At 42.9% G+C, this 27022-nt stretch overlaps 2 protein-coding genes across 8 annotated transcripts in view; one reads left to right on the forward strand and one right to left on the reverse strand.

Moving 5' to 3' along the window:
• The window catches only part of tnrc6b (trinucleotide repeat containing adaptor 6B), a 29315-nt gene extending 9819 nt beyond the window's left edge, over positions 1 to 19496 (reverse strand). For 2 of the 7 annotated variants that reach the window (XM_039787872.1, XM_039787866.1), the window contains exons 1-14: positions 19204 to 19496; positions 18274 to 18412; positions 16780 to 16869; positions 15854 to 15875; positions 15018 to 15476; positions 11928 to 14894; positions 8583 to 8747; positions 8280 to 8482; positions 7803 to 7877; positions 5701 to 5910; positions 5364 to 5483; positions 5036 to 5161; positions 4019 to 4189; positions 3369 to 3479 (exon numbers count right to left, since the gene is read on the reverse strand). In XM_039787872.1, the coding sequence (XP_039643806.1) occupies positions 3369 to 3479; positions 4019 to 4189; positions 5036 to 5161; positions 5364 to 5483; positions 5701 to 5910; positions 7803 to 7877; positions 8280 to 8482; positions 8583 to 8747; positions 11928 to 14894; positions 15018 to 15476; positions 15854 to 15875; positions 16780 to 16836 (4686 nt within the window). In that variant the 5' untranslated portion in view covers positions 16837 to 16869; positions 18274 to 18412; positions 19204 to 19496. Of the gene's footprint in view, positions 1 to 3368; positions 3480 to 4018; positions 4190 to 5035; positions 5162 to 5363; positions 5484 to 5700; positions 5911 to 7802; positions 7878 to 8279; positions 8483 to 8582; positions 8748 to 11927; positions 14895 to 15017; positions 15477 to 15853; positions 15876 to 16779; positions 16870 to 18273; positions 18435 to 19203 lie in introns of all 7 variants that reach the window. The other 5 variants (XM_039787870.1, XM_039787868.1, XM_039787871.1 and 2 more) reach the window with 5 other exon arrangements.
• Positions 19497 to 19593: 97 nt separating this feature from the next.
• si:ch211-141o9.10 (probable endonuclease 4) lies at positions 19594 to 23816 on the forward strand. The gene is made up of 7 exons (XM_039787874.1): positions 19594 to 19909; positions 19994 to 20203; positions 20363 to 20545; positions 21820 to 21951; positions 22151 to 22255; positions 23087 to 23216; positions 23437 to 23816. The coding sequence occupies exons 1-7, from the start codon at positions 19747 to 19749 to the stop codon at positions 23495 to 23497; spliced, it is 984 nt and encodes a 327-aa protein (XP_039643808.1). The 5' UTR covers positions 19594 to 19746; the 3' UTR covers positions 23498 to 23816.
• The last annotated feature ends 3206 nt before the right edge of the window (positions 23817 to 27022 follow it).

A 27022-nucleotide genomic window follows, 5' to 3' on the forward strand; every position in this document is an offset into this window, starting at 1 on the left:
CGGTACCGCCATGATGCCAGGCGAGGGGCATGGACTATGCGGTCTTCAATTTGACTTGGAATGTCAGAATTTCTGGGTTCCTAGTTGGAAACTATATAGGTCTATGGCATAGACTGTATAAAACAGGTCTGTGGTCGGAAAGGTCAACTCTGAAAGCTCGTTTTTACATTATTTGCTCTATGAAAGAAAGTTCCATTTGTCTGAAAAACTGAAGGAACTTGGTGAGATCGACCAACGTAAGGCTGAGGGAGCGAGTGATCCATGATGGTCACTCCAGGGGTGGATATCACCCACAATGCTTTGCAGTTATGCATTTGGTGCAAGAAAATGCATCCATGGTTAGGTGGCAGTAATGTACAACTAGGGCTGGGCGATATATCGATATAAACAAATATATCGATATATTTTTAAATGAGATATGGAATTAGACCATATCGCATATATCGATATAGTTCAAATGTGATCCTTGCTCCCATAGATATGTCGCCGTGAGGTTCTAAACATACGTCAAAACCCGCCGCCATCTTGGAACAGGGGGCCGAAGCATTCAGATCAACGCTAAAGATGCCGGACTTTTGTACTGCTTAATTATGTTCGATAGAGGAAATGAAAAGAACAAACAGCAATGGATAACATTTAACAGGTGACAATGTGTTTTATGATTATATATGCCGCCTCGACCAGCAATCTGAGCTCCGGGCGAGCGGGAGCGGAGAGCGCGTGGCCGGCCGCAGCGTCTCTTCCCCGGGCAAAAAACACAGCTCGCCGGCTGCTGCGCGGTCCCCGCTGATCCAGATCGGACCAGCCAAAGACAGAGTGGTGATCGGTAGGATCTTACACGTAGTCCAGGACGAACTGTATGTCGATATCGGCAGAAAGTTCCACTAAGTTTGCCGGCGGCAGGCGGACGGAAAGAAGCTACAGCGGGGCAGCGACCGTCTGCGGCTGCAGGATCTGGAGCTCAGTGCCCGTTAAAATTACATGTAACGCATAAATACATACAGAAATAAATAGTGGAGGAATGAGCCTGGACATTTCAGTCTGTTTAAACTTCACCTTGAAGCAGAAACTCTTAGTTCAGAAGGGTGAAGTTTCCGTTTGCACTCAGATCTGTGAACCGATCATAATAAATTTCTTTGTTTTGTAGTCGATAGTTCATCTTAAGTTTATTTAAGTGGAAGCAGTATCAAGTGGAAGAATGGGACTATAACCTAGGCTTACAGGCATGAGGCATTACATTTTGAACAAAGTAGATTATATTAATATCTAAAGCTTAATTGACCTTTGGAACGAATCACAAATAGCCTATGGAGCTTTGATTTCAAAAAAGGTACTCCTGTTATACAGTATTTAGGTTTACATTTTATTGTTATTTGAACAGCTGAGCATTTAATCATGAACCAGGTGAAGAAACCGGTTTATTATTTATTTGATTTTGCAACTGTTTCTATGAAACTACTTGTGACATGTCATATTTGATTTGGGCTTTGCTCTCACTTCGCGGAAAAAAATATCGGGATATATATCGTATATCGATATTCAGCCAAAATATATCGGGATATGACTTTTGGTCCATATCGCCCAGCCCTATGTACAACCAGTACTGTTGGCTGACCACCAAAGAAGGAGAAGATGAATAAATTGAATAAATACATTTCGGCTTTTAAGCAGAACTAATTCATAGTATGATATTGTATGTATGTGAAAAATGTAGGTAATATAACTAATGTCAGTTAATATGTATTTAGATTGTTGTACTTGTGTGATTTCTTAATTGCCAGCATTATCTGTAAATGCATGAAAAGATTGTTTTTGCAAGGTAACCCCTAGCAATATGATCCAACTTGATACAGATCACAAACTTTCTAAATCAGAAACTCATGCAGCCTTTAAAACAGGTCGAGGAGCAACTACGCTACACCAATAAGTGCCATTTGAATACCCAATGTGGCACAAGGCACATTTAATGTCTGGTAACAAACACTTTGCTTGTAAGCAGTGGAGTGAGGTATTTATACTTTAGATCAGCTATTCAATGAGAAAGGTATGTTGAGTTTTGAAGATATGAGAGCTAGTTTTGAGGTCCCCAGGACATCCTTTTACTTTTATCTTAGCTTAAGATCAGCCCTAAAATGTTATGGAGTACCATGGGAAAATAGTCTTGAGGCGCACCCAGTTATTAAATGGATTGTTGATTTTCCTGTGAGAGGATTAGTGTCCAGGATTTATGCTAAACTGATGCAAGCATCCATAGGAGAACTCCCAATAGTGGGGAAATGGGAGTGAGAGCTGAGCCCTGAGGGGAATGCAATTAATTGGGAGACATTTTGGGACAACATTTCCCACTGTTCCAAGAACCCAAATCAGCAGTATATCCACTTCAACATATGTCATAGGACATATTGGACTCCTCAGAAGAGACCCGTCTCTAAAGTAATTCCCACTCCCTATTACACGTTCTGTCAACCTAAAAAAACTGGAACTTTCCTGCATATGGTCTGGGAGTGTGAACAGGTGCATGAGTTCAGGAATAAAACAACATCAATAATATCTGATGTGATAGGATGTCAAATTCCTACTGACCCGATTTTTTTGTTACTTAATGAGGACTCTAAATTACACCTGCTTGGGAGACAAGAAAATTTGGCTAGCCAGCTCAACTGCATCCAAGAAAAGGATAGCTCAGCTCAGACTCAATGACCTCAACCCCACAAGAAGTAGAGGAGAGTGATTAGGCAAGGTGTGATTTCTGTTTGTTTTGTTTTCCTCGAGACCACAGAGGGTGGGGGGTGGGAGAGGGTTTTGTTCTTGTTCAATTTGTGTTTCTCTTCTGTGCACCATCTGCTATAACTTGTCACACGTTGTGTAATTTGTTTTGTATGTCTGAAGGTGGCAATAAAAAAATGTATCACAAAAAAAAGAAACTCATGCATACCAAGCCTCATTGAAAAATGAGTCTGCAGGTATTTATGATGATTTGTAAAACCCACTTTACACATATAAATATTTGTATAGCGCCTTTCACACAAGAAATGCTTTACATTAAGGAAATGACATGACATAAACAGACATAGAACAAACATAAAAACAGGGATAGAATGCCAGTTAATGGAAAAAAAGATGGAAAATAAAACACACTTGAAGCAGCAGCGCATAGCCTACAACTGGCCACGATCCATATAGTTTGGGCTGAAAATGAACAAGGGCAGGTGTGTTCCATTTATATCCCTGCTCCTGTCCCACCCACTATCACTCTGCTCTCCAAGTGGCCTCTGTGCGATGTATGCTGCTATATGATATCAAGGGCTGAGGGGCTGTTGAACCACTAATGAAACGCAGCACCAGTGAAATGTTGCGTTTATGTGTACCTGTTGAGGGTCAGCCTGCTGCCGCACGTTTGGCGTGAACTTCCTCTGGTTTTGCAGTAGCTGCTGCGGTTGCGGCTGCTGCTGCTGCTGCTGGAGGAGGAGCTGACAAGCCTGAACGAACACAGTCAGAGCAAAACAGAAAAAGAAACGAGGAGGAGTGAGATGGCAACAGAGACAAAAATGCACTCTGCACAGCAATTTTAAAGCTTTGCATTGACAAACCAACGTGTCAACTGAGTACTATGTAGAGTTGGCTCCACTGTGAGTCAGAGATGTAGCAAAAGTTTTTTTTCATGAAAATACATTTGTATCACACACTTTTCAATTTGATGGTGACAGGGTTACTACAACGTTTCAATTTCCAAAATAAATATTTTTCACCTAGTTACTTGATATGATTTCATGTATTTTGTGGGTGAAAATGTGAGATGCAGAGGGAGTAAAAATCACAATTTGTTGATATTTACTTTATGTACACAAAATGTACAATCATATATGAAAAGTATGAAAACATTTCTCTTTCCTTTCTCAATTTTTTGTGAAACTTTCAAACTGTGCAGGACAGAGAAATTATCATATCATTTCTCCATATATTTCCAGACTCAGCAGACCTGTGACGGAACTCTGAGATGTATAGTGCTGCTTCTTACCAGCTGAAACTGGATGTGAGGTGGGTAGATGCTGCTGAGCATGGCGATATGCTGGGGGGACAGCTGTGGAGGGAACACACCTCCCCCGACTCCTGCCACTCCTCCCACGCCGCCAACACCCCCCACGCTCCCGCTGGGAGGGGGCATCTGCTTCAGCACAGAGCCTGGCACCTGGAGACAGACACAACGGCAGGCAGGCACACCTGTTACCACAGAAACGCTTTGGTGCTGTAACCACTAGCAACCACATTAGCTTACTGCTTCTCCCTGATTAACAATGATTCTCTTTTATGTTCTCATTAACTGTTGTTAACAAGTGCCTTGACTCAAGTGAGTGAATGGAATTGATTTGATTGCTAAAAAAGACATGTATTTCACTTTGTATTTGTATTCTTTAGAATTAAGCGGGGAAACTGTTGTCCTGAAGAGAGATTATGCACACTAGGGACCGCACTAACAAATAGACACTACGCACACTGCCAGCAGAGCACATTGTGTAAGCTCATACATAAGAATCAGACCATTAGAAACTATGTCAGAAGATTTACAGCACAAAGACGAGTAATGTACGCAATCATCTGATCTGATGGAGTGTGTTGATCCCACATTGGAGCCTATTTACAAATAACGGTTTCCCCACCAGCCTCACTGCAAGATCTCATCTTATAAATTAATATAAGTGAAGTTCATGAAGATACAAATGTCAAAAGCAGATGTCTACATTGCATTTTCCTACAAAATACGAGTTACCAGCTTATCATAACGAGTCATAGAAATTGCTCACACAAGCATGAATGTAGAGGTGGACATTGCAACAATTTAAAACTTCCAAGTTAAGAAGTAATTATGCGTTTAATTGCTTACTTAGGAGCAAACAAACTGTGAAGATTACTTGCTTCACAACCAACACAGTCAACCCACATTTCCTGTGTCAATGCTAGGTGTAGACATGTAAACATGTAGACAGCTCGGAAGCTGGGAATACTGATCACAGAATAAAAGCAAAAGCATTGGTACCTGAGGTGACAGGAACTGATGAGGCACTTGCGCTCGTATCCCTGGGGACTGGTTTATAGGTGGGACACTTGGCTGATGTCTTGACTGAGCCATCCCTCCGCTACTGCCAAAGATACTGTGACTGCCCTGTGATCGAAGATGGAAAATGAAACCTTAGAGGACCCATAAAAGTGCAGACAAATACATGAAAAACATACAGATTACACAGAACATGACAGACTGGAGCAGGACAATTTGGGGGTATAAATGTATGATTATTTTTTCGAAAATCTACAAGAATCTAATGTAAGAAATGGTAGGACAGAAACAAGAGGCGTGGTTATCTTACTTGTCTAAAGGGAATAGTGTGGTTGAAGAGGGAATGGGGCTTGTAGACAGTGGGTGGTGAATACAGAGAGCAAGGACCCTCCTCCCCAAGGCACCAATCCTGATTGGTCAAAGGCAAGGTCTGTCACAGTGACAGCCAATGGAAGACCAATTTGAGTGGTGGTGAAGGAGGGGGGTGGGGGGTAGGGGAAGAGTGAGACACGGAGGAATGGGGCAGACCAGGAAGAAAAGGTAGAATCACAAGAGGAAATAAAGAAGAGTAAGAAAGGACAAACTGTTATCTAGACATAAGAAAGACACAGAAGAAAAAGATGCCAAAGGTGGCAGTGAGACATTACCTTGTCATAGTAAGACCCAACATCGCCAGGTGCTGGCTCTTTGGAACCAGGTGGACGATAAGCCATCCCCCCTCCTCCCCTTCCTCCTTTCCTCATGTCTCCATTGTAATCGTTCATCCCCATTCCCATGCCTCTTTTCTCCGCATCCATCTTCTTCTCCTGTAGAGAACCTGGAGCCAGGTCAATGTTTGGGCCACTGGGATCATCATTCTGTCCGGGAGAAAAGTCCAAAATTATCATTATTAACATCATCGTCATGTAGAAATAACCAACCTGCCAAACGCTTGCATATTTTGGCTAATAAGTGCATGGGTACCAAGTTTATTATAGTTTTGCATTTTTCATGAGTTTTTATATTTCGTTTTGACTTTTTGTTTAAAATTTCAGTTTACTTATAATTAGTTTTTAAAGTGAGTTTGCTAGTTAAGTTTAATTTTTTGAAAATGCTTAGTTTTATTTTTTATTTTTTGTAATATGGGTTATTTGTCAAGGGCAAGATTCAAAAAGGTCAGAAAAAGTATTGTGTAATAATAACTAAAAAACATAAATTTTAGAAATATGTTTTCACAATGTAGTTAACAATAACACCAGTACATAAAATGTTCATATGATTATCACAAATATGTAAACGGTCTGAACAAGACGCCGCAGTAAGTGCAAAATGTGTAAGTGACGTGTAACAGGAAAAAACCTAAATAGCCAATAGATTAAAGACATATATGAACTTTGGTTCGCGTAAAGTGGCAAACTTTTTGAAGTCAATTGACTCACACAGTTGTACAGACATTCCAGTATAAATTTTTCAAATTTTATTTATAGTATCAAATCATAACAAGAGTTATCTCGATACACTTTACAGATAGAGTAGGTCTAGACCACACTCTATAATTTACAAAGACCCAACAATTCCAGTAATTCCCACAAGAGCAAGCATTTAGGGCGATAGTGGCGAGGAAAAACTCCCTTTTAGGCAGAAACCTTGAGTGGTGAGGAAAACTTCCTTTTTAGGGAGAAACCTCGGACAGACCCAGGCTCTTGGTGGGCGGTTGTCTGCCGGTACCAGTTGGGGGCGTGATGAACAGTGGCAATTATAGTTGCAACAAAGATAACGGAACTATGACTAGAAATAGTAGTTGTAGTAGTTCGTGGCGTAGCAGGGCATTGCAGAGTGTAGCAGAGTGTAGCAGAGCATAGCATGACGTAAGGGGGCACTGCAGGGCCTAGCTGGATGTAGGTGGGTTAACACACATAATAACCCATAGTTGGCCCTGTACCCATACATCCATGCCCTGTACCGGGGTTAGCTTCTGCTTCAGGGAAAGGGGGCTTTGCATTCTCCTTTACTTTGTTAAGGTAAGCTAGGTTAGCCTCCTTGTGTGTACTTCTCAAATTTGTGGGATGTTTCCCTTTAACAAATTGTCCACATAAGTTACCACCTTCCACTGCAAGGCACTTTCTTTTATCTGACAGTCATAATCAAATAGGACTCTGCCGCTTTCTTCCGACTTTCGGTACCGCCATGATGCCAGGCGAGGGGCATGGACTAGGCGGTCTTCAATTAGACTTATATATATATATACTTATATATAAATAATGTAAAAACGATCTTTCAGAGTTGACCTTTCCGACCACAGACCTGTTTTATACAGTCTATGCTATATATATAGTCTATGCTATATATATATATATATATATATATATATATATATATATATATATATATAGCATAGACTGTATAAAACAGGTCTGTGGTCGGAAAGGTCAACTCTGAAAGATCGTTTTTACATTATTTGCTCTATGAAAGACATTGACGAAGACGAAAGCTAGCAACATTTACTCGATAATTTTATTTTAATTCGTTTTGTAAACCGACATTTCAGTTTTAGTTAGTTATGTTTTTTTGTAATGCCTCGTTTTTATTTTTATTTCAGTTGACAATATTTTTTCCCACCTAGTTTTCGTTATTTCGTTCGTTTTCGTTAAGGATAATAACCTTGCTGGGTACAAAACAAGGCATCTGGAAAAAAAAAGGAAGGTTTTGAGGTTTCCTTGCCACAATAACTTTTACATGAGTAAAAGGTGAAAAAAATGTGTTGTCTTACCAGCAGCCCCATGTTGGAGAACTGTCTGTTGATGGGGCTCATCCACGAGTCTCCTCCACCAGCTTTCAGTGGACCCTTAGAGACAAATACAAAGTCAGCAGACAATGATTACACAAGTTCTACAAGGGTTTTAACAGATACATTATAATTTAGATTTAATACAATAAGCTTGCCATACAAAACCAGTGGAAGATATTTTCCCAGAGTGGGTCAAATTCATAAAATCAGCTACCTTCCACTTCTACTTAGTTCATCTTGTGTCTACGAGATGGTATAGTGGCTAAATAGTGACATAAAATACATCCATGCCTTAATTGGACTATACTTCATAATTCTAAAAACTGAACTATCCCTTTAAGAATTATTTACCAACATGAAGGTTGCAGGTCCCAAAGTGTTTTTGTCCCTTTTGTTTTTTGGAATACATCTTTAATTTTTTATGCTTTTCCTTTATCAAGAATTATTTTCACCACCCACCTTGTTGCTGGGCTTCTTCCCAGTGTGGTTCTGTCCCCAGCCCCCATTGCTTCCCTGTCCCCAAGACGAGCTGCTTCCCTGGGAGCCGGCGCTGTTCCACATGCCACCGCCGCCACCCTCCTCCTCCTCCTCCCAGCTTGAGTGACGCGAGGCAGCCACAGAGCCCTCTTTGTCCCCCCAGCCATCTTGCATAGACTTTGAACCTGTAGGTGAAAAAAAAAAAAAAGTAATACTAAATGCCATTCAAATTCATTTCAAGGTGTTTTCACCTCATATGCTTTAGTTTTTATTTGATTTTCTAACCAGATTTGGTGGGGATGGGAGAAGGGTTTCCCCAGCCTGTTGTCTTCCCTCCAGCATCATCAGGCTCTCCCCAGCCAGTAGGTGCATCAGTAGTCTTTCCCCAAGCTGCCGTGCCAGTGTCTACTGAAGGACTAGATGGAGAAGTGCCACTCCAACCTGATGGACCTGCAGACACACGAGGACAACACAGGTCAAGATGGAGCAAACTGGTAGAGAACCTTTATGTAAGGACACAATTGTTTCTCTTCAATTCCAGTCCAACGTCTAGACTCTGCACACGCAGACTGAGCTGTGTTTTGTTTACGTAGTAATCTACGTCTAGTCTGTGCATGTTTACAGGGGTTAGCAACAAAAGGCTATGGAACTCTCTTCCTCACATGTACTTTTTTGATGGGTTATTGGCTTGACATTGATCCAAAATGCATATCAAAATCAAAGCATCTTCTCTGCAGTCACAGTATTACCCAGAAATATTCACTGACAGAAAATGTGTTTTACCTCAGCTGTACTCAGAGCACCCACTGAAGCTACAGTACTGTAGCTGAGTCATGATAATGTGGTTTTGAGATGAAAGTGCAGAGATAGCAAGCAGGTGGCTGGCTGATCTCGTGACTCAGTTTTCATTTTGATAAGCTAAACGTCCATCCTAATCTATGAACAGCAGATCAACCTTTCCTGTAACCGCTGCGTTTGTAGTAATGCATTTTTGAGTTGTTAACTTCTTTGTGATTTTCCACAGACAGCTGATAAAGAACATTTGTCAAAATGCTTCAAAACCTTGGGCTGCCAAACTGTCTCAGCTGATTCAGAAACAAACTCCAATTCACATGTCAGGGTTTTTCCTGGCCATATGAAGTGGGGGGTCTGGTGGTCGTGCCCCGGGAAATTTTGAGCTTCGAAGACTTCATTTCCTGCATTCTAATAATTTTCAGGCACAAATATAAGGTGAAAACGTCTTAATTTATGTCAAGGAAAATGCAAAATTCTGGTGGCTGGTAACAATAATTTATTCTATTTTTAAACATTGATCAAAAAATTTTGAGTGATGTTGAATAGCCTACAGGCCTACAGTAGTGTAACGGACCTCCCCTACAGTTCAGCATGCATGTGAACCGCAGATTAATTGCAAATGTAACCATCATAGTGTGAAATAGAGTTCAACTGCTGCTGTAACATGAACGGGGCTCAGCAGAGAGGCGGAGCGAGACGACGTCTCTGCAGCTTATTCAGGGAGCCAGGGCAATGCCGCCAAAGCACTCGAAAATTTGGTTTTCATGCGTTCTAACGTACAGCTCGCATCAGGTGTTAAAACAAACCAGAGTCTGGTACAGTCCGACTCTGCAAACGGAGATACCATTAGCACTATACAGCGGAGCGTTCAGATCCAGTCAAATCAGCACCCGCTGCATGTGTATATACCGTAGTGACTAGTGCTGGGCGATAAATTGATTTTATCGATTAACTCAAATGTCTAGTTGTTTAAATGAAAATCAGTTTAAATGAAAATCAGTTTTCTCCTTAACATTCACCGACGCGCCCTTCTGGGCTCCCGTAGTTCCGAACAGCACATCTACTAAATGTCACTGATACGGCTGAGCTGTGACAGAGGTCTGTAGCGGCTTAAACAACTAGCAATTGGCGCTCTGTAGCACGGAGCTCCTCTTCAAAAAAGATTTTTTTACCGCTAGTTACTACGAAGGAGCTTGCTACAGGTATGCTACATTTATGAGACCATGGGATGTTAATGTACATTACTCAGCAACAGGTGAAAATAGGTTGCGCGAGTAAAGTCAAAATGATTTGAACTTTTAAACGAAGAACGAGAAGTGAATTACCTGTATGTGTGAAAACAGCTTTATCTCACGCATCCGTTTTGTTGTTGAATATATAGCTTAATTATATCATTTTGTCATCCCAAAAAACAATGGTAGGGATATTATTTTTTTTTTTAGGCTATATCGCCCAGCCCTAGGAGTGTCTGTGGCTGAGAGGGAGGCTGGCTGCTGAAAATCAGACGTTTCGGCGCTCGTGATATTCCTTTGCCGCTGGCTAAAACCTATAAATACGATATATACTACCATATGATGAACTGCAGTTCTAAACCTTACATCCTCTGTAAATGCTTATGTAAACAAAATGTTTTAACAAAATTGTAGCTTATAATACAAGTTGAAAGTTCTTCTGAAAGCGTGTAAAAAAAGAAAAGTCAATAAAATAGGTTTGCTATTTAGGACATCTTTTCTCAATGAACTTTATTAAATGGAACCTATTAGCTTTTCCATATTTTCTCTCATATCTATAATGTTACAATGTCAAATTTGAATGTTAAACGTGGCCAAAGATTCAAATAATGAGGTTAACGTCATACAAGGAAATCAAATCCCTGAGCTAAAACCTCAGATTTCCCAGTGTTCTGAATGCTCCACTTTCAACGGTTTTTTTTCTACTGGTTTGCTATGATTGGTCATCTGCTTTTGGGGGGGGTAACATTACTGCAGTGTTTATTGCCACAAGTACCGTAGCTACAGCAAACGCCAGAGAAGCTGTAATCTCAGCTACCGATGTTAATTTCTCCCCAATTTCAGGTCACATTACTGTTGAAACGCATCCGGTTGGGTAGTATTGGGTTCAAAAGCCTTTATTGGTGTTTGCATGGTACAAAGTCCTGCTGTATACTCCGTTGAAGCCACCGACTATACGGAGACAGCAACAACAGGAGCGCTGATATGGAAATCAGAGCAGACTGGGCTTTTTCAGGAGGGGGGCTTAAAGAGACAGGCACTCCAACAGAGCGTCTCATATGGAGGGTAAATACAGGTGCATCGGCCATGGGCAGTATGAGAACATGCGTTCTAGTAGAAACACAAAATACACGTGTTAACTAGGGCTGCACGATTTGGAGAAAAAGTCATATTGCGATTGACAATGCTGCGATTAGGATATAATGGTTTCATAAGTTTACTTAATTATCAAGGAAAATGCAGAAAATAAGCTAGTAAAATTTTGAAATGTGTATTTTTTTTACTTGAAAACAAAGTCAAACAAGCATGAGAAGAAATACATAAACAAAAAAGTGCAATACTTTTTTAAATAACTTCATTTTTTTTTTAATTTATTAAATTAATACTAATATTTGTTTACTCAAACCGCAAAAATGTTGCGGTTATGTAATCGTACAGAGTGACATCGCGATTGCGATTAGATTAATCGTGCAGCCGTAGTATTAACCTTAAAATATATACATAGAATAGGTCCCCTTTAAGCAACACATGAAATAATTTTTCCCTTTATGACAATTTCAAAATCACTGTACTATGGTCAAGTTCACAGTTTGTGGTGTCTTACCTATAGCTGAAGTTTTTCCAGGTCCATGGCCAGTGTTGAAGTCTCTGTTACCTCCTAGCCCTGCGGCCTGCCTGCTAGGCTGCTGCTGTATCGGAGGTGCCTGTGGTTGCTGTTGTTGAGCCTGAGGCTGAGGCTGGTCATGCGGCTGCTGCCCAGCAGGGGCGCTGTTCTTATCCCACAGGTTGACCGGCTTGTAGTTGTAATGGGTTGGGTCTCCCCATGCTGATGTTCCATCATCTATCTCGTTCTTCCTGCTTATAGACTGCGGTGAGGGTTCCTCCCAGCCGCTGGGTTCAGAAGTGCTTCCACCCCCTGTAGAGCCACCGGGGATGGGCCCCGAGGTCCAGCCTGAGCTTTGGTTCTGATTCTGGGCTTGAGAGATTGGTTTCCTCCCCCCGCCTCCTTGCGTAGCCCCTTGGTCCAACGCTTGCTGTCGCTGTGGATGCTGATTGCGGGGCTGCGATTGTTGCAGTTGTGCCGGTGGGCCTGTGATGGAGCCCGGCTGGCTGTTTGGCATCTGGTGCATTTTGTTTCCTCCACTCCAACTTTGATGGGGTTTGGACCCCATGCCCCCAGCAACACCCACCCCCCCTCCTCCACTCCCTCCTCCCCCTGTGCCCCCTGCTCCCCAGGTTCTCCGAGGAGCACCATCATCCCAGCTACCCCAACTACCCACACCTGAATCCCCACCTGAGTTTCCTCCTCCATTCTTCCTCTCATTCTCCCATCCCCCTCCTCCGCTATTTGATTTAGACTGTTGCTCTCCCCAATCCCTACCTGCCCCAGCCTTCTGTCCTGATCCCCACCCACTCCCTCCTCCATTCCCTCCCATTTCTTTCCACCCCCCTGTCCCTTTCTCCTCCTTATTTCCTCCCCAGCCTCCACTCACTGGGTCTCCCTGTTGCCCAAGATCACCCCATCCTCCTCCATTTCCTCCTCTACTACTGTCTCTCCATTCCTCATTCCCCCAGCCCTTGGCCTGCTGGCCATCCCCAGACCCCATCCCTCCTCCACCCCAGCCTGTAGCCTTCCCCTGCTGGCTATGTCCTGGCATTGCCCCTGACCCTATACCAGGTCCCGTTGTGTTCACTGGCCCAGATTGTGAGACGCCAAGATTCCTCATGTTGGGGCCTGACGGTGGTGGGGCTCTCCCAGACAGAGAGGCCCCACTACTGCTACTGTTGCTGCTGCTTTCCCAGCCCTCTCCGGGGGACCCAGCAGATGGAACCAGGGAAGGATTGACCCCTGGACCCATAGAATCAGTCATTAGAGTTCTGGGTCCTCCAGAATACTGAGAAGAACCACCAAGAGAAGATGCGTGTTTCGATGTAGTTGATGACGATCCACCTTTAATCTGTCCTCCATGTTCTTCAAACTCCCAGGACGTGTTTTGTCGGATCTGAGTTTGGCCCCAGCCTGTGTTGGACAGGACCCGAGGGTCCAAATCAGACCGGCTAAGCAGGTTCTGTAAGGCAGCTTCAGCGTTAGGTGCAGAGCGGGGAGGAGGACGACTGTGACTACTGTTAGACCTGCTCCCGTTTCTGGAATTTCCACCACTGGATGAGGATCCTCCCTGTGCTCCCTGTCTGTCTACTCCCCCACCCCATTCCCCTGTTTCACTCTCCCCCTTCTGATTGTCCCAAGCTCTGGTTGTAGTGGTGGCTGTTGAGGAAGAGGATGAGGTGGCAGGGGGGTTGCCAGCTGTGCTGCCCCCACTACTGCTGCTGTTACTGCTGCAGGCTCCACCAATTCCATCACCTCCTGGATTAGCTCCACCAGTACTGGTGGAGCTCCCACCCCAATCAACACCAGAAACCCCTCTCTCCCCTCCTACTCCTGATGACCCCCACCCTCCCTGAGATACCCCGGAGGTTTGACTACTGTTTGCCCCAGTTCCAGCACTGCCCCAAGCATTAACCCCAGTAGTGGAACTCTGATACCCCCAACCAGATGTCCCATTATCTCCTTCAGCAGCTCCGAATCCCCCTGTGCCACCTGCTCCACCCTCCCATCCATCAGTTCTTGAGGCACCCGTTTTGGAGTTAGCTGCAGGGTAAGAAGACTGGCCTCTCCATGAGGAGGTGAGGCTGTGGTCTCCCACACTCATCTCGCCTCCTCCAACACCACGGTCCATTCCTCCCCCAATTCCTTCCCCCCCTGCGATTTTTGGTCCCGCTGATTCGCTGTCCCACTTCCCCCCTCCCATCTCTCTGTCTCGTGATTGCATTTGGTGAAGTTGCCGCTGATGGGTGCTTGATTGATTCACAGATAAAGGTGGGTGACCCCCCAGCACCCCGACTGCCGCGCCTCCCAGTCCCAGGCCCAGGGAAGCGGAGTTGTTGGCAGACAAAGACCCTACAGGGCCCTGGTGATGGAAGGAAGATGGACCTCCCTCCCCTGCAGCAGCGGGCCCATCCTGCTGCACCAGGGCAGGCCAGGCCGAAGGGTTGGCATTTGGATTGAAGTTGGCACCTGGAATCCCACTGCTGCCTTCGACGGGGCCACTGGCGTCATGGCTCCCTGGCACAGCGGAGGCTTTGGAAAGTGAGGAGGGCTGTTGTAGCAGAGGCCCAGCTGCAGCTACCGCATTCCCTCCTCCAAGATGACCCTGGGAGGCAGCCATCCCCCACGCCACACCGTTGGACGACTGCATACATTCATTGGGCAAAGAGAACGAGGAAGTGGGTGAGGATTGGTTGCCAGAGGCACTAATGCTGTTCACAGGCATTCCGTTGTTGCTGCTGCCCCCTCCAGCCCCGGTGAAAGAAGCTCCTCCTCCATCACTGCCAGCGATGCTAGGCCATTCCTCCAGGTCGTTGCCATCAACGATCACCTTCTCCCTGCCCTGAGAGGAGGCCTGGCTGCCTGAGCTCACCCCCCACATGGAATTTGCATAATTAGAAGTAGTAGTAGAAGCAGCAACTGATGATGAGGTGAGGGCCAATGAGGAGGCAGCTGCACCAGAATCTGAAAAAGCAAATCCCACAGAGAGAAACTTTAGGGGTCAAAAGGAAGAAAGAAATTATCTAAATAATTTTTACATATAATGGATCAGCTCTTTATGTGGCATACAGCATTTCTAACACTTACCTGAGACAACAGCCATGTTTGCATTGGGGCCATCCCCTCCTCCTCCTCCTCCTCCTCCTCCTCCTCCCCCTCCCAGCAGCATGGAGGACAATGGCGGCTGACCCCTCTTCAGTAGCACTTTATGGTCCTGCTGGCAGCGGAATCGCGGCGGCACTTCTCTCGGCATGTAGCGCGGTTGCTGCTGAGGCGCCTGGGCACCGCCTCCGCTACTTGTACTGCCGTTTCCGGCAGCACTGAGGGCGCCAGCGGTGGAGGAAGAAATGGTGGTGGAGGTGGGCTGTCCGTTGGCCACCGCCAGGCGCTTGGCATTGTTGCCGCCCTGTGACGGGGTGGCAGCACTGCCAGGGCCCAAGGTGGCTGGGGATGGGGAGGCAGAGGGGGTGGGTCCAGGGCTGGGGGAGGCAGAGCTGCTCTGAGTGACAGGAGACTGGGCAGATGCCGGCTTGGTCAAGTCTGGCACTGATGGATGACCAAGGCAGGGAGAGAAACAGAGGGGATGAAATTAAGCATAATTTAAAACAAGTACATCTTGGTTAAATAATAAGAACAGTGCACAATTCACTTCCTGTAAATGTAAGCACTAACCATATTTTGGTATGAACCAGATAAGGAAAGGGAAGATGCTAAAAAAGAATTCCCTGATACAGAGGTTTTGCATTTATTTTTTTAAACTAAAACAAGCAAATATTGCAAAAGACAATTAAGAATAAGAATACAACTTAAAAATAAAAGATCAAATGTCAGAAGACAGATACAGGAACTTTTGGTGAACATAGGAAACACCTGACATCTATATCCAAACATACACACATAAAGTACATCACTATGCTGCTTACCTTTGTTTTTTTGTTCTGTGACCTAAAATGATGAGAAGAAACACATTAGTTACTAAAAATCATTCTTTAAAAAGCATCAAAGTGAGGACAACATAAAATACATTTTATTCAGGAGACAACATCAAGAAGAGATTCATAACTATAAAACTGTGATTGTGGTTAGATAAAGAAAACATTCCCCCCTCACCCCATGTCTGAAACAGTATTCTCGTAACACTGACAAAATCAAAACAATGTTGACGATCATGATTTAGTCTTCTTCCAATTAGTTCCATTTCATATTTTCAGAACAGTGCAACCTAAAATTCCTCCTGGGTCAATGAAATCTTTCAGAATTGTGTTCATCGCAAACTATTGTTTAAAAAATATTGTCATAAACCAATATATGATTGGATAAGGATGTGAATGAGATCTATACAACCTGTATAAGACAGTGGCACACTTTAAGGACAACATTTATTACAAAAAGCACATACAACAGTAGTTCAACATCAATTAATCTATTCGGTTCCACCAAACAATTATAAATGTTGTTGTGTGTGCCTCCAGTAGGAGCGAGTTAGTCGAGACCCTAGATCAAGTATTTTTTAATGTTAAGTTGTTTTAAAAGTTCTCATCCACACATCAAGGTTTACCTACGCACATGGTTTGTGCTTAAACTAAAATTAACATCCAAAATAAGTTATTTCATGAGTGTAATGGAATCACCATATTTTGATGTAAATGTAAAATGCTGTATTCAGATATGAATACAGTATATTCCTAACTCATTCCAAAAATTACACAACCCCAAATAAGCAGAAATAGCACGCCAATAAGAACATTTAAGGCTGTTTTTAAAGCTCAAACTGCTGTTGACCACAAATGTTGTTCAATGGTGTCCAACCCATATGGAGGAGCTTGCAAGTAACTTTAAATATGCTCACCTTCTGAGAGGCTTCCCTTTTCCTTTTGTCGTCTTTTTTCCTTTTCTTGTCTTCCATGAACTACTGCTCCTGTCCTGATACTCCTTTCTTCTAGAGGAAAAAGAAGGGTATCCAAAAATGTAGTCACAGTCACCATTTTCAAGTCACCGAGTGCTTCCTTTGTATAGCCAGTGGCTCTTTTTTTTTCAAATCACTGCTCAAAAAACACTGACCAATAGTTAATGATGACTGCAGCAAGAATCAAGGGAAAAAGACAACATAACAGTGGCAGTGTGGCTCATGGCCATGTGAGCCTCCATCCATGTGTGTAAGCTACAATGGACTGCATACTTGATTGGATAAAGCAGCTATCAGGTGCTAGAGCTAAATATACTGCTGGACATATGGACAACAAACAAGCAATTATCCCTATGATATGCATACTGTAAGCTGATCATGTAACTGTAATGCAGCCTTTAAAACCAGGAAGACAACACTTATGCCATATTATGATATCCAAAATCTAAGACATTATCTAGTCTCATTTCACAAAATCGATATATTGCCCAGTCCTAGTTTCAACCAATTTAGACGGTTTACAAAGAGCTTGATTTAGTTAGCTAACTAATAGTGTCAGCAGACTGACTGAGTCTGTATGAGGCTATGGAAACCATTACAAATGACCAACTGAAGTTTTATAAAATGGAGTGTTGCTTTAACAGCTGTTAGACAAGAAACGTGTGCAATACTACAACACAAAATAATGCATTGTCATTAGGATGCCCAACATAAGAACATAGAGCAGGCTGACATGGACAAATCCAACTAACAAAATATTTATGATTAGATACCTCAATGTGGATAAATATTGATAAACTGTAGTGCTATTTTAGAGTTAGATGTTGATGCTTTATAGTAGGGCTGGGCAATATGGAGAAAGTTAATATCACAATATATTTTACCAAATATCTCGATATCAATATTGTGACAAAATTAGAGTGTTAACTATTGCCGCTTTCACAAAGTATATACACAATGAGAGTTTTGATAAATAATCATCAGTAATGTGGATATAATAACTAAGTGGGTAAAGGCAAATAATAACTTTACTTTACTGTAGAGTTTAAAACCAGGAACAGACAACACTTGTGCCATATCATGATATTACGATATTCAAAATCTAAGACGATATCTAGTGTCACATCACAATATAATAGATCTATTGCCCAGCTCAACTTTATAGAAAATTATTATTTGATTGTTTTCTAAAGAAAACCATTAATACTGTATATATAATGGTCAAAACGGTAAAGGCATGATCCACTGATAATTTTACTTAGCTTTAACAATATAATAGGCTTAGAAAATGTTGTTACTCTACTGTTGCAAGGAAGCACACATTTAATACACCAGTATATTAGAATATGGCAATAACCGAAATCCCACAGGGTATCCAAACGCATATCACAATGTTGAAAAACTTAGAGAACAGACGGTTTAAATGCATAAACTTACTGAATTGCTAGGCCCTGACGGTGTCTGTTTTTAGTTGGTTTCGTTTTTGCTCAGTGCCATAACAGTTCCAGCAGGCAGGATTCCTTGATTCACAGACAACGAACCCGACATCCTTCCTGAAGCATTTCTGATCTCAGGCCTGGTGCATCAGAAAGCCAGACCTGCTTATTATGTTATTACAAGCTGTCAGGTCTGCACTCCGCTCTTCAAATCACGAATGTAAACTACACCAGCTAATGTTACCATAAATGTGTTGTCCTGTCGACGTTATCACAAGCTCATCCGCATTTAGCTAGTTAACGCTACAACATTAGCTAACTAAGTTAGAAGATCTGAGCTTTCTTATGCTAAAAATGGAAGACACACAGGTGATTAAAGTCGCTTAAATTGGACCGTGCATAAACGGGTTAGCGTATATATCCAACCACCTTCACCCCTGTAACATTCACGTTAATTATATGTCTATACAGGCGACAAGTTTAACAGCAGCTGCTGGTAAAATATGTCGTCGATGGCTAACATTAAGGAGTGGTTTGGCTCATATGCTGCTTTATAATATAAACAGCACGCAGATTATGTTACTAGCTACGTTACTGTTAGCGAGATCGACCAGCTTTCAAACAACGTAAGCTAGGTAACGTTAACTACTCTGTTCTGTGTACACACCGAGCATTGAGCCACATATTTGCCACTGCTAATGCACAACCACAGATACAGCTACAACACTGCTAGCTAATGCTATCGAATATTAGCTAGCTAACGTAGCTACTGACAGAAGCTACAAGTAGCCAGGCTAACGGCGTTAGCTAGCAAGCGCAGTGGAATGGCATTTCATTAACAAATATGTTGCAGCCATTTTGCATGCATACAAATTATGAAATGTTACAAGGCTGAGAAATAGTTATCACATCTCCAGCGAACGTTACTCACCTCTGGAATCACATATGAAGAAAAGCTAGCGTGCTAGCTAGCTTAGCGAAAGTGCTTTAGTGCGATTTTCTTTTTTAGCTTTTTGAGGCATTCGTCGAGGCTACAAGAACAGCGACGCCTGAGCGAACAGTCAAGTAAGTGGCAGATGATGAGAATACACACGCAATAAGCTACTGGATGTAATTAAGTACTAACACTGTAATAGTGTAAACCCTAATGTGCAGAAGAATTTAAATTTCAAAGCGCTGTGTAGTCAGTCGGTTGACGGGCGGCCATTTTGCTGCTCAGCATGAAGCGTCTCCAATGGCCAGCTTGTGGCAGCTGCGTGGAAGCCCTCTGACTGGCTGGCTCCTATAGGGAGGGATGCATAAAAGACGCATTTTGACCTTCATAAACTTTTGACAGTCAAGCTTATCACCACCGTTCATGCTTCGTAGGTTAACATCCCTCCCAAATGCAAACTTTAAGTTTGTCACTAAAGTCTTAACAGCCATTTGCAGAAATTAGCATATTCAAAAGCGCCGCTCATATCTGTTGCATAGCATGGGTCCGAAAAAGAGAGGAGCAAGGAAAAGGACATCCGAGGAGGCTTTGGGAGGAGAAAAGCACAGAGATGGTAATGAGGAGGAGGCTGAGGAGAGAGGAGACCGGAGGAGGAAGAACCGCGGGAATAACAAATACATTGGAGCTCATGTTGGCATTCAAGGTAATGCGATCTTATTAAACTCTCCTTGAGTAATTAAAACCCACACTCAATATTTATTGTGCTGTCTCTTTTATATGTCCCCAGGTGGGATATGGAAAGCAGTGGGGTCCTGCACAGAAATGGGTGGCAGCAGTTTCGCTCTGTTTCTGGGCTCCCAACGGTCATGGAAGAGGCCTGCCCTGGACCAGACAGCTGCAGCCAAGTTTCGGGAGCAATGTTCCCTACAGGAGTATAACCCAGCTCACATCCTGCCTCATGGGTCCTACCTGATGAACTGTGGATCTCCTAAAGAGGGTTTGTCAGAAACCAATAGATGTCATGTCTCCAACTATCCCTTGCTCCCTCACAATCATCAGTTACCTGGCCTGGTTTTGTTTAGTTATTTAATATTTTCAACAGTGTCTCCTCTCTCTTCGACAACCTCTTCTGTTTTGTGCACCATGTTGCACCCAGATGTGTTTGAGAAGAGCCAGGCTATGCTGGTGGATGAGCTCAGCCGCTGCAGCCTCCTGGGCCTCAACCTCTACAACTTCCACCCTGGTTCCTCCCTGGGCTCCATCACCACTGAGCAGTGTGTGGCGAAGATAGCAGGAGCTATTAATCATGCTCACCAGCAAACACCTGCTGTGGTTACAGGTACAGGGGCTGGACATAACATAATGGAAATAACAAAAACTCCCAGTGCTATACAGTAGCCCCACAACAAATGCCTTTCTGATGAAGCTCATAATATCTAGATTAAGTGTGGTTCATATTTGTAGCATTCAAAACATCTGGTTAAATGTACTTGGTTTTGTGATGAGGGTCAATCTGCGACCACTGGTCCATGCTTTTTCTTACATAATTTTGCTGTGTTTGAGACTGATGCCTCTGCAATTCATGGAGGGACTACTGTAAACCATTATTACAAAGGCAGATAACTCCCAACAAGGCTATTCAGTTGAATTAGCAGTGTGGGTCAGCTTTAACAAAGGTCTTATAATCACTTTTTATAAAAAATTAGTTTCCAAGAAAGACAGGAACTTCGAGGTTATGAGGCCAGATAGTCGCTGGTGCTAGTGCATCAACTGTAAAAACTGCAAATTGGTGTCATGTGGCAAGGGAAATAAGTCAGAAAACCACAATGATATATGCTAAACACATGAAAACTGCTTTAGCAAAGATCAACAGTAGAGAACCTCACCAACACTGACGGTAAAGGAAGTTTTTAGGACCAGGCTAACAAACTACAGCCCTAACAGTGATTTTTATCCGTACCTGTTGATGGCCTTGTCGAGCACAGAACATTATGAGCTTCACTGAAATACAAATTTACTGCAAGACTATGCTTTGAGTATTTGAATCTCAGCACAGCATGATAATTCAGCAGTCAAATCCAGTGAACACAAATTTAAATAAAATTTGATTGAAATCACAATTGGTGGGTTAATCCCTTTGCATGTGATTAAGAAAATTGGACTTTATAATGTTCTTGACCCCATTTGGGAGGATTCATATTTTACTACCACAAGTCACTTATCCAAACAAATTAGGCACGTCACCATGTCCAACAGAACCATTTGACCTCAGACTGACTTCTTTGTTAAAACGTAACTTACAATTTGCATAAGTGACTGCAGGCTTGACACCGGTGTTGCATTACTTGTGATTCAGGACAATGACCACAGTCCTTTTGACTCGCATACCCTAAATGCCGCTGGTGTGACAAGAATACACTGCAGTGGAATGCCTGCAGAAACAGTGAAGCAGTAGCACAACTGGCCCCAGGCTATGTTTTAGGAATGAACGTCAGCCAAACCCAATTTTGGACGTGCGTCAGGTGTTGTGTGCGGGGGGGAATGAGGAGTATTGGAGTTGAATTGGTGTGTCGGACTGATAGTGCCTTCTTTTCTTTGCCCCCATGTGGTCAGTGTTGGAGAACATGAGCGGTCAGGGCAGTACGGTGGGTGGGAAGTTCTCTGAGCTAAAGGGCATCATAGACAAAGTGAGAGACCAGACCAGAGTAGGAGTGTGTCTGGACACCTGCCACGCCTACGCAGCAGGTGAGTGATACCTGACGTTAATCTTTTTGGCCCACAAAATCAAGGGCAATCAAAAATCGAAAATAGTTCGTAGTTTGCTTCAACTTCATGGTATAAACCTATAATCTGCTTTTTATATCTAAGCCTTAAAATATTAATACTGCCATTAGGGCTGCGAGTGTTTGTTCTTGTGCTGAAGTGTTGTTTCATGTCTTGGTAGGATATGACGTGGCTGCGGAGGGAGGAGTGAAGGCCATGCTTGATGAGTTTGATCAGGAAGTGGGGCTCCACTATCTTAAAGCCATCCATCTCAATGACTCCAAAGGTACAGCCAGGACTTTCTCACACAAATATCAGTTACACCCCAGTCTAGGGGTGCCTAGGACACAACATGAAAAGGCCCCATCTTCCCCATCTCCCAAGTAGCCACAAACAATTATTTGTTTGAATATCAGAAAACATTTATTTTACATTAAATAGAAAATATAGATATAGGTAAATTATACAAGGCCACCAAAATGACCAACGAACAATTCCATCTAGGAGATAAGAAATTAACTTTAACAAACAAAATGGCAAAAAGAATGACAAAAGACTTACCTCCCTAACTAATAAAACAGGATTAACACACCTGGCAGTCCACCCTTACTACTCAAAAGAAACAGTACCTAATCTAAAACAAGGTTGAATGAAGCAAAAGTGTGGCCAGTTGGGAGATGGAGGATGAGGAAATTCCTGCTGCAAACAGACGGCTGCCATCTTGGCTCCTTATAGATCAGGTGGTTCCCCAGCTGCAGCCAGTCACGGGTTTGGGCATGAAAGCTTTCCACCAATTCTCTCCCGGTTATGTCACACACCTATTTGCATGGGAAATTGAAAACGAGAAAAAACACAGAGCACACACAGCAGGCTAAAGAAAAAATATGACCGCAGTCATAACAATCAGATAGATAGATAGTTAGATAGATAGATAGATAGATAGATAGATAGATAGATAGATAGATAGATAGATAGATAGATAGATAGATAGATAGATAAGTTCATTGAGTTGGACGAACTTTTGTGACTGTTGTGAATTCAACTCTGCTTTGTTAACTCTCACTGTCCTTTCTGACTTTTTTAGTTTCTTTTTTTCTTTTTTTTCTTTTTTTTGCAGGTAAACTAGGCTGTCACCTCGATCGCCATGAAGACATTGGCAAAGGTCACATCGGAATCTCTGCTTTCCGAGACATTGTCAATGAGCCCAGGCTGGACAACATCCCTCTGATACTGGAGACACCTGGACGGTGAGATCACTGCGCAGACGAGGGGTTTGTTTGTGAACAATGGATGGATATGGTCTTTACATTGGACAACTTAATTAAATTACAAAATGGGAATATAATGGAGAAGAGTGCATGGTCTGTTCTGACGGAACTATCTTTTTTTAAAGTAAATAAAAAATGTATGGATGTCATTATGAGGCAGGTGCAGTTTTAACATTGCGGTTCTTTCCTTTCCCCACAGGCCAGGGTTCGAGTATGCTGAGCAGATTGAACTTCTCTATTCCCTCTGTGAGAAAAACTAGTAAGCACCCTCACTGATGAGTTGGCACCGCTAAACTGGACCCTGCCAAACCACAGCTCACACGTCTTAAGAGAAATCCAAATAGTTTGTCAAGGACCAAAGTGGATGGGTGGCGAAGCCCGTTCTCTTTCATCACACTCCGAATTAGTTTGGTTGTTAATCAGCGGGTGGACAGTTCCGAACAGAAGTTGTCTTGTTTACATTGAGACTCTAGATGGCAGCATTAACACACAGCACTAACCTCATTTCTGAGTCCTTGATGTGATGCCAAATAACACAGGCACAGACATAAAAATGTATAAAAATCCAATTTACATGCACATTTGCATTTGGCAGTCACATTCTTATGGTGCAGTTTCAATTTATAGGACCTAATGTAGTTATTGGCAACTGTATTTTTATCTTTATAATGCCATTATTTGAGGAATACAGGTAACCCTCATTTTATTTGTGTGCGTGTGTGTGTGTGTGTGTGTGTGTGTGTGTGTGTGTGTGTGTGTGTGTGTGTTGTTTTTGTGTGTGTGTGTGTGTGTGTGTGTGCATATTTAACTGATGTATATGGATTTATAAGGACTCCCTATAACACACACCCCCCACTACTCTCACCCATAATAACCCCCACATTCCTTCTCTAAAATACTCCAACTGTTGAATACCAACACTTTGGTGCAGCTGTTGACCCCTGGGAGGACACCAATTGATTGTCACACCTAGTCCAACACCCCACGGTGCACATAGACATACATGTGTGCACCCACACACACACGTATATAAACATCTGACATTTGAGGCTTTGAAACCTACAGCTTTCTATCTGTGAATGCAGCTGAGACAAAGACACGAGAGCGCAAATACAGAGAGAAACGTGGGGTTTAGGAATATGAGCTACTAATATGTGTTGACTTTAGTGTGACTCCTAATACTCAAAACAGTGCAAACACAACCAGATGCAAGTTTGATCATGTTTTCTGGAGTCATATTAAACTTTCCCCACAGCTGCATGTATTCATTTTAAACACAAGACCGGTTGTATACAGGTGGTAAAGACTCCTAAGGTAACGCAGTAACAGGAAAGGAGGGATTTCTGAGTTCAAAACTCAAATTATTCTTATAATTTTTTTTTTTTTTTTTTTTTTTTTTAAAATTTTTTTTTTTTTTTTTTTTTTTTTTTTTTTTTTATTTGTATGTACAATATCTGTATCTGACCTCTTGTCCTAGAACTTCTTTGTCTCAGATCATAGCATAAGGGTCACAGGATTGTTTTGTTCCCTCCATTATCTGGGCACTGAGACTTTGAGACCTTGCGCTGTTAACTCTTGTTTACATGCAACATAAGTAATTTTGGAATTAAAGCTTAATCTCCTGCTTCATACACTGGGGATAAGAGCGTCAAGTAAGAGCAGGTCCAGACAGTATGTGTTTTTCAGTGTGGAGTTGACAGAGACAGGAAGTGGAGGTGCCTGGCCCAAGAATGTCTCTGCTCTCAGGTCCCACCCACAGGAAATGCCTGTCCAGCCTGTTTGAGTCTGTGCTGACGAAAAAAAAAAAAGAAGTAGTCTCCTGTTTGTGGAGTTTGAATAATGAAGAGGCTGGTCCTGGTACTTGTATGCTCTATAGTTTAGATAAGCAGATGTCTGATGGTTTTCAGAGGTGTTCTGGCAATGTGGGCGGGTCAGGGGTTACAACCCAGGGAAGCCGAAGACTAAACAGTGGACACACATTCCTGAACTCTAAATGAATAATTTGCTGAAGGAGAAATCCACCAATGGGAATATTAAAATGCTGTGCCAATCTCTAATTATCTTAAGATGTGTCGTATTAGCTGATTCTGGTGTTTTGTGTGTGTGTGCGCGCGCGTGCCCATGTTTTGCGAGCGCTCGTCCAGCCGTTTCTTCTCCTCTTTCTCTGTCATTACATGATGCTGTGAATATTTTTCCACTGCAGCCTAAAGCCACTGATCTAATTATACAACTTTGTAAATACTTCCAGATATCTTTGGTTAGATTGCAGTGTTTCATAAGGCTTGTGAATAGCCAACTGATGATCTCCCACTGGACTCGGTTTCCATCAGACTGATAGCTGCTGTGGGACACGAGCCTCTAAACGGGCTGCCAAAGAGAAGCGGCCGGGACAGAAATCTCATACAGTTAAGATTATAATGTGGTTATGCGTTCAAATGGACCTGTCCTGCAATTTATTACAAGCACTTGGTTCATTTTTTTAACAATGCATTCACAAGCTGAAGCCTTGCTGTTTGTTTTCAGTTCCTCAATTCCCTATGTTATCCATGCATGCATTGGAACTGCTCAGTAAAACCACACTCTTCCACTGAACAGCTCAACTGGGACAGTTGCAGGGTTTTTTTTGGTCACGGGTGCAACCAAGCAGAGGGAGGCTGATGTGTTCACTGTCTCACAATCCATACAGGGATTATTTTTTTAATCTTCAGGTCATAGGCCAAACCTCAGTAACCTTTACGCTGCTGTTTATTATTATTAGTATTATATAAATGTTTTTTTAGAGGAATATAACAAACGCCCCAGCCAATATTTCATCATAGGCTAGCTGTTTTCCCCCTGTTTCCAATTCAATTCAATTTTATTTATAGTATCAAATCATAACAAGAGTTATCTCGAGACACTTTACAGATAGAGTAGGTCTAGACCACACTCTATAATTCCAAAACCCCAACAATTACAGTAGTTCCCTCAAGAGCAAGCATTAGCAGTGGCTATAGCGACAGTGGCAAGGAAAAACTCCCTTTTAGGAAGAAAAGGACTCTTGGTAGGCGGTGTCTAACGGGGACGGTTGGGATAGTGGCAAATAATAGTCACATTAAAGATAATGGAACAGTGACTTTGAAGGTCATTGTGGAAGTTCATGTCATAGCAGGGCACATCGTGTCATACTGAGTAGTGCAGTCTCCTATATCGGATCCTGACTACTCTGTGCATATGAACATCACAGCAGGGCGTTGCGGGATGTAACGTGGCGCTGCAGAGCATGGGTGGATGCGGCGGACGCAGCAGGACACAGTAGGACGCGGCCGGGAATTTGCAGAGAATCGCAGAGCATAGCTCTGCGAAGAAGAAACATAAGGACTCCTGGGAGTAAACTCCCCAGAGCTAGGTTAGTAACAAGCATTTCTGGGACAGGATGCATACAAAAGGAAACAAGTGAAAACAGAGATGAGAGCGCAGCTCAGTGTGTCATAGGAAGGAAGGAACTTCCCCGGCAGTCTAGAATTATAATAGCATAACTAAGAGAGGCGGGTTAAAGAGAGGTGCCTGGGCAGGTGTCGGGCTAGAACTCTCCCCAACCAGATCGGGCTGAACTGGCCTGCCTCCATCTACTCTCGCTATACTATTGATTATATGATAAATAAAACTGATGACTACGAAGAGGAGCAGATGGGCCGGTTAGGCGGACGCTGCAACTCCTCACTCCTTAACTATAAGCTTTATCAAAGAGGAGGGTTTTCAGTTTACTCTTAAATGTGGTGACGGTGTCTGCCCCTCGAACCCAA

This window comes from Perca fluviatilis, chromosome 21 (genome assembly GCF_010015445.1).
Source record: "Perca fluviatilis chromosome 21, GENO_Pfluv_1.0, whole genome shotgun sequence".
NCBI classification, from domain to species: Eukaryota; Metazoa; Chordata; class Actinopteri; order Perciformes; family Percidae; genus Perca; species Perca fluviatilis.

What these genes read in the sequence shown, in the direction of transcription:
- si:ch211-141o9.10 (XM_039787874.1), top strand. Translation starts at nt 19,747, where the DNA reads ATGGGTCCGAAAAAGAGAGGAGCAAGGAAAAGGACATCCGAGGAGGCT. An exon ending in AACACCTGCTGTGGTTACAG is followed by an intron (nt 20,546 to 21,819) that starts GTACAGGGGCTG and finishes CCATGTGGTCAG; the next exon opens with TGTTGGAGAACATGAGCGGT. An exon ending in CTGCCACGCCTACGCAGCAG is followed by an intron (nt 21,952 to 22,150) that starts GTGAGTGATACC and finishes ATGTCTTGGTAG; the next exon opens with GATATGACGTGGCTGCGGAG.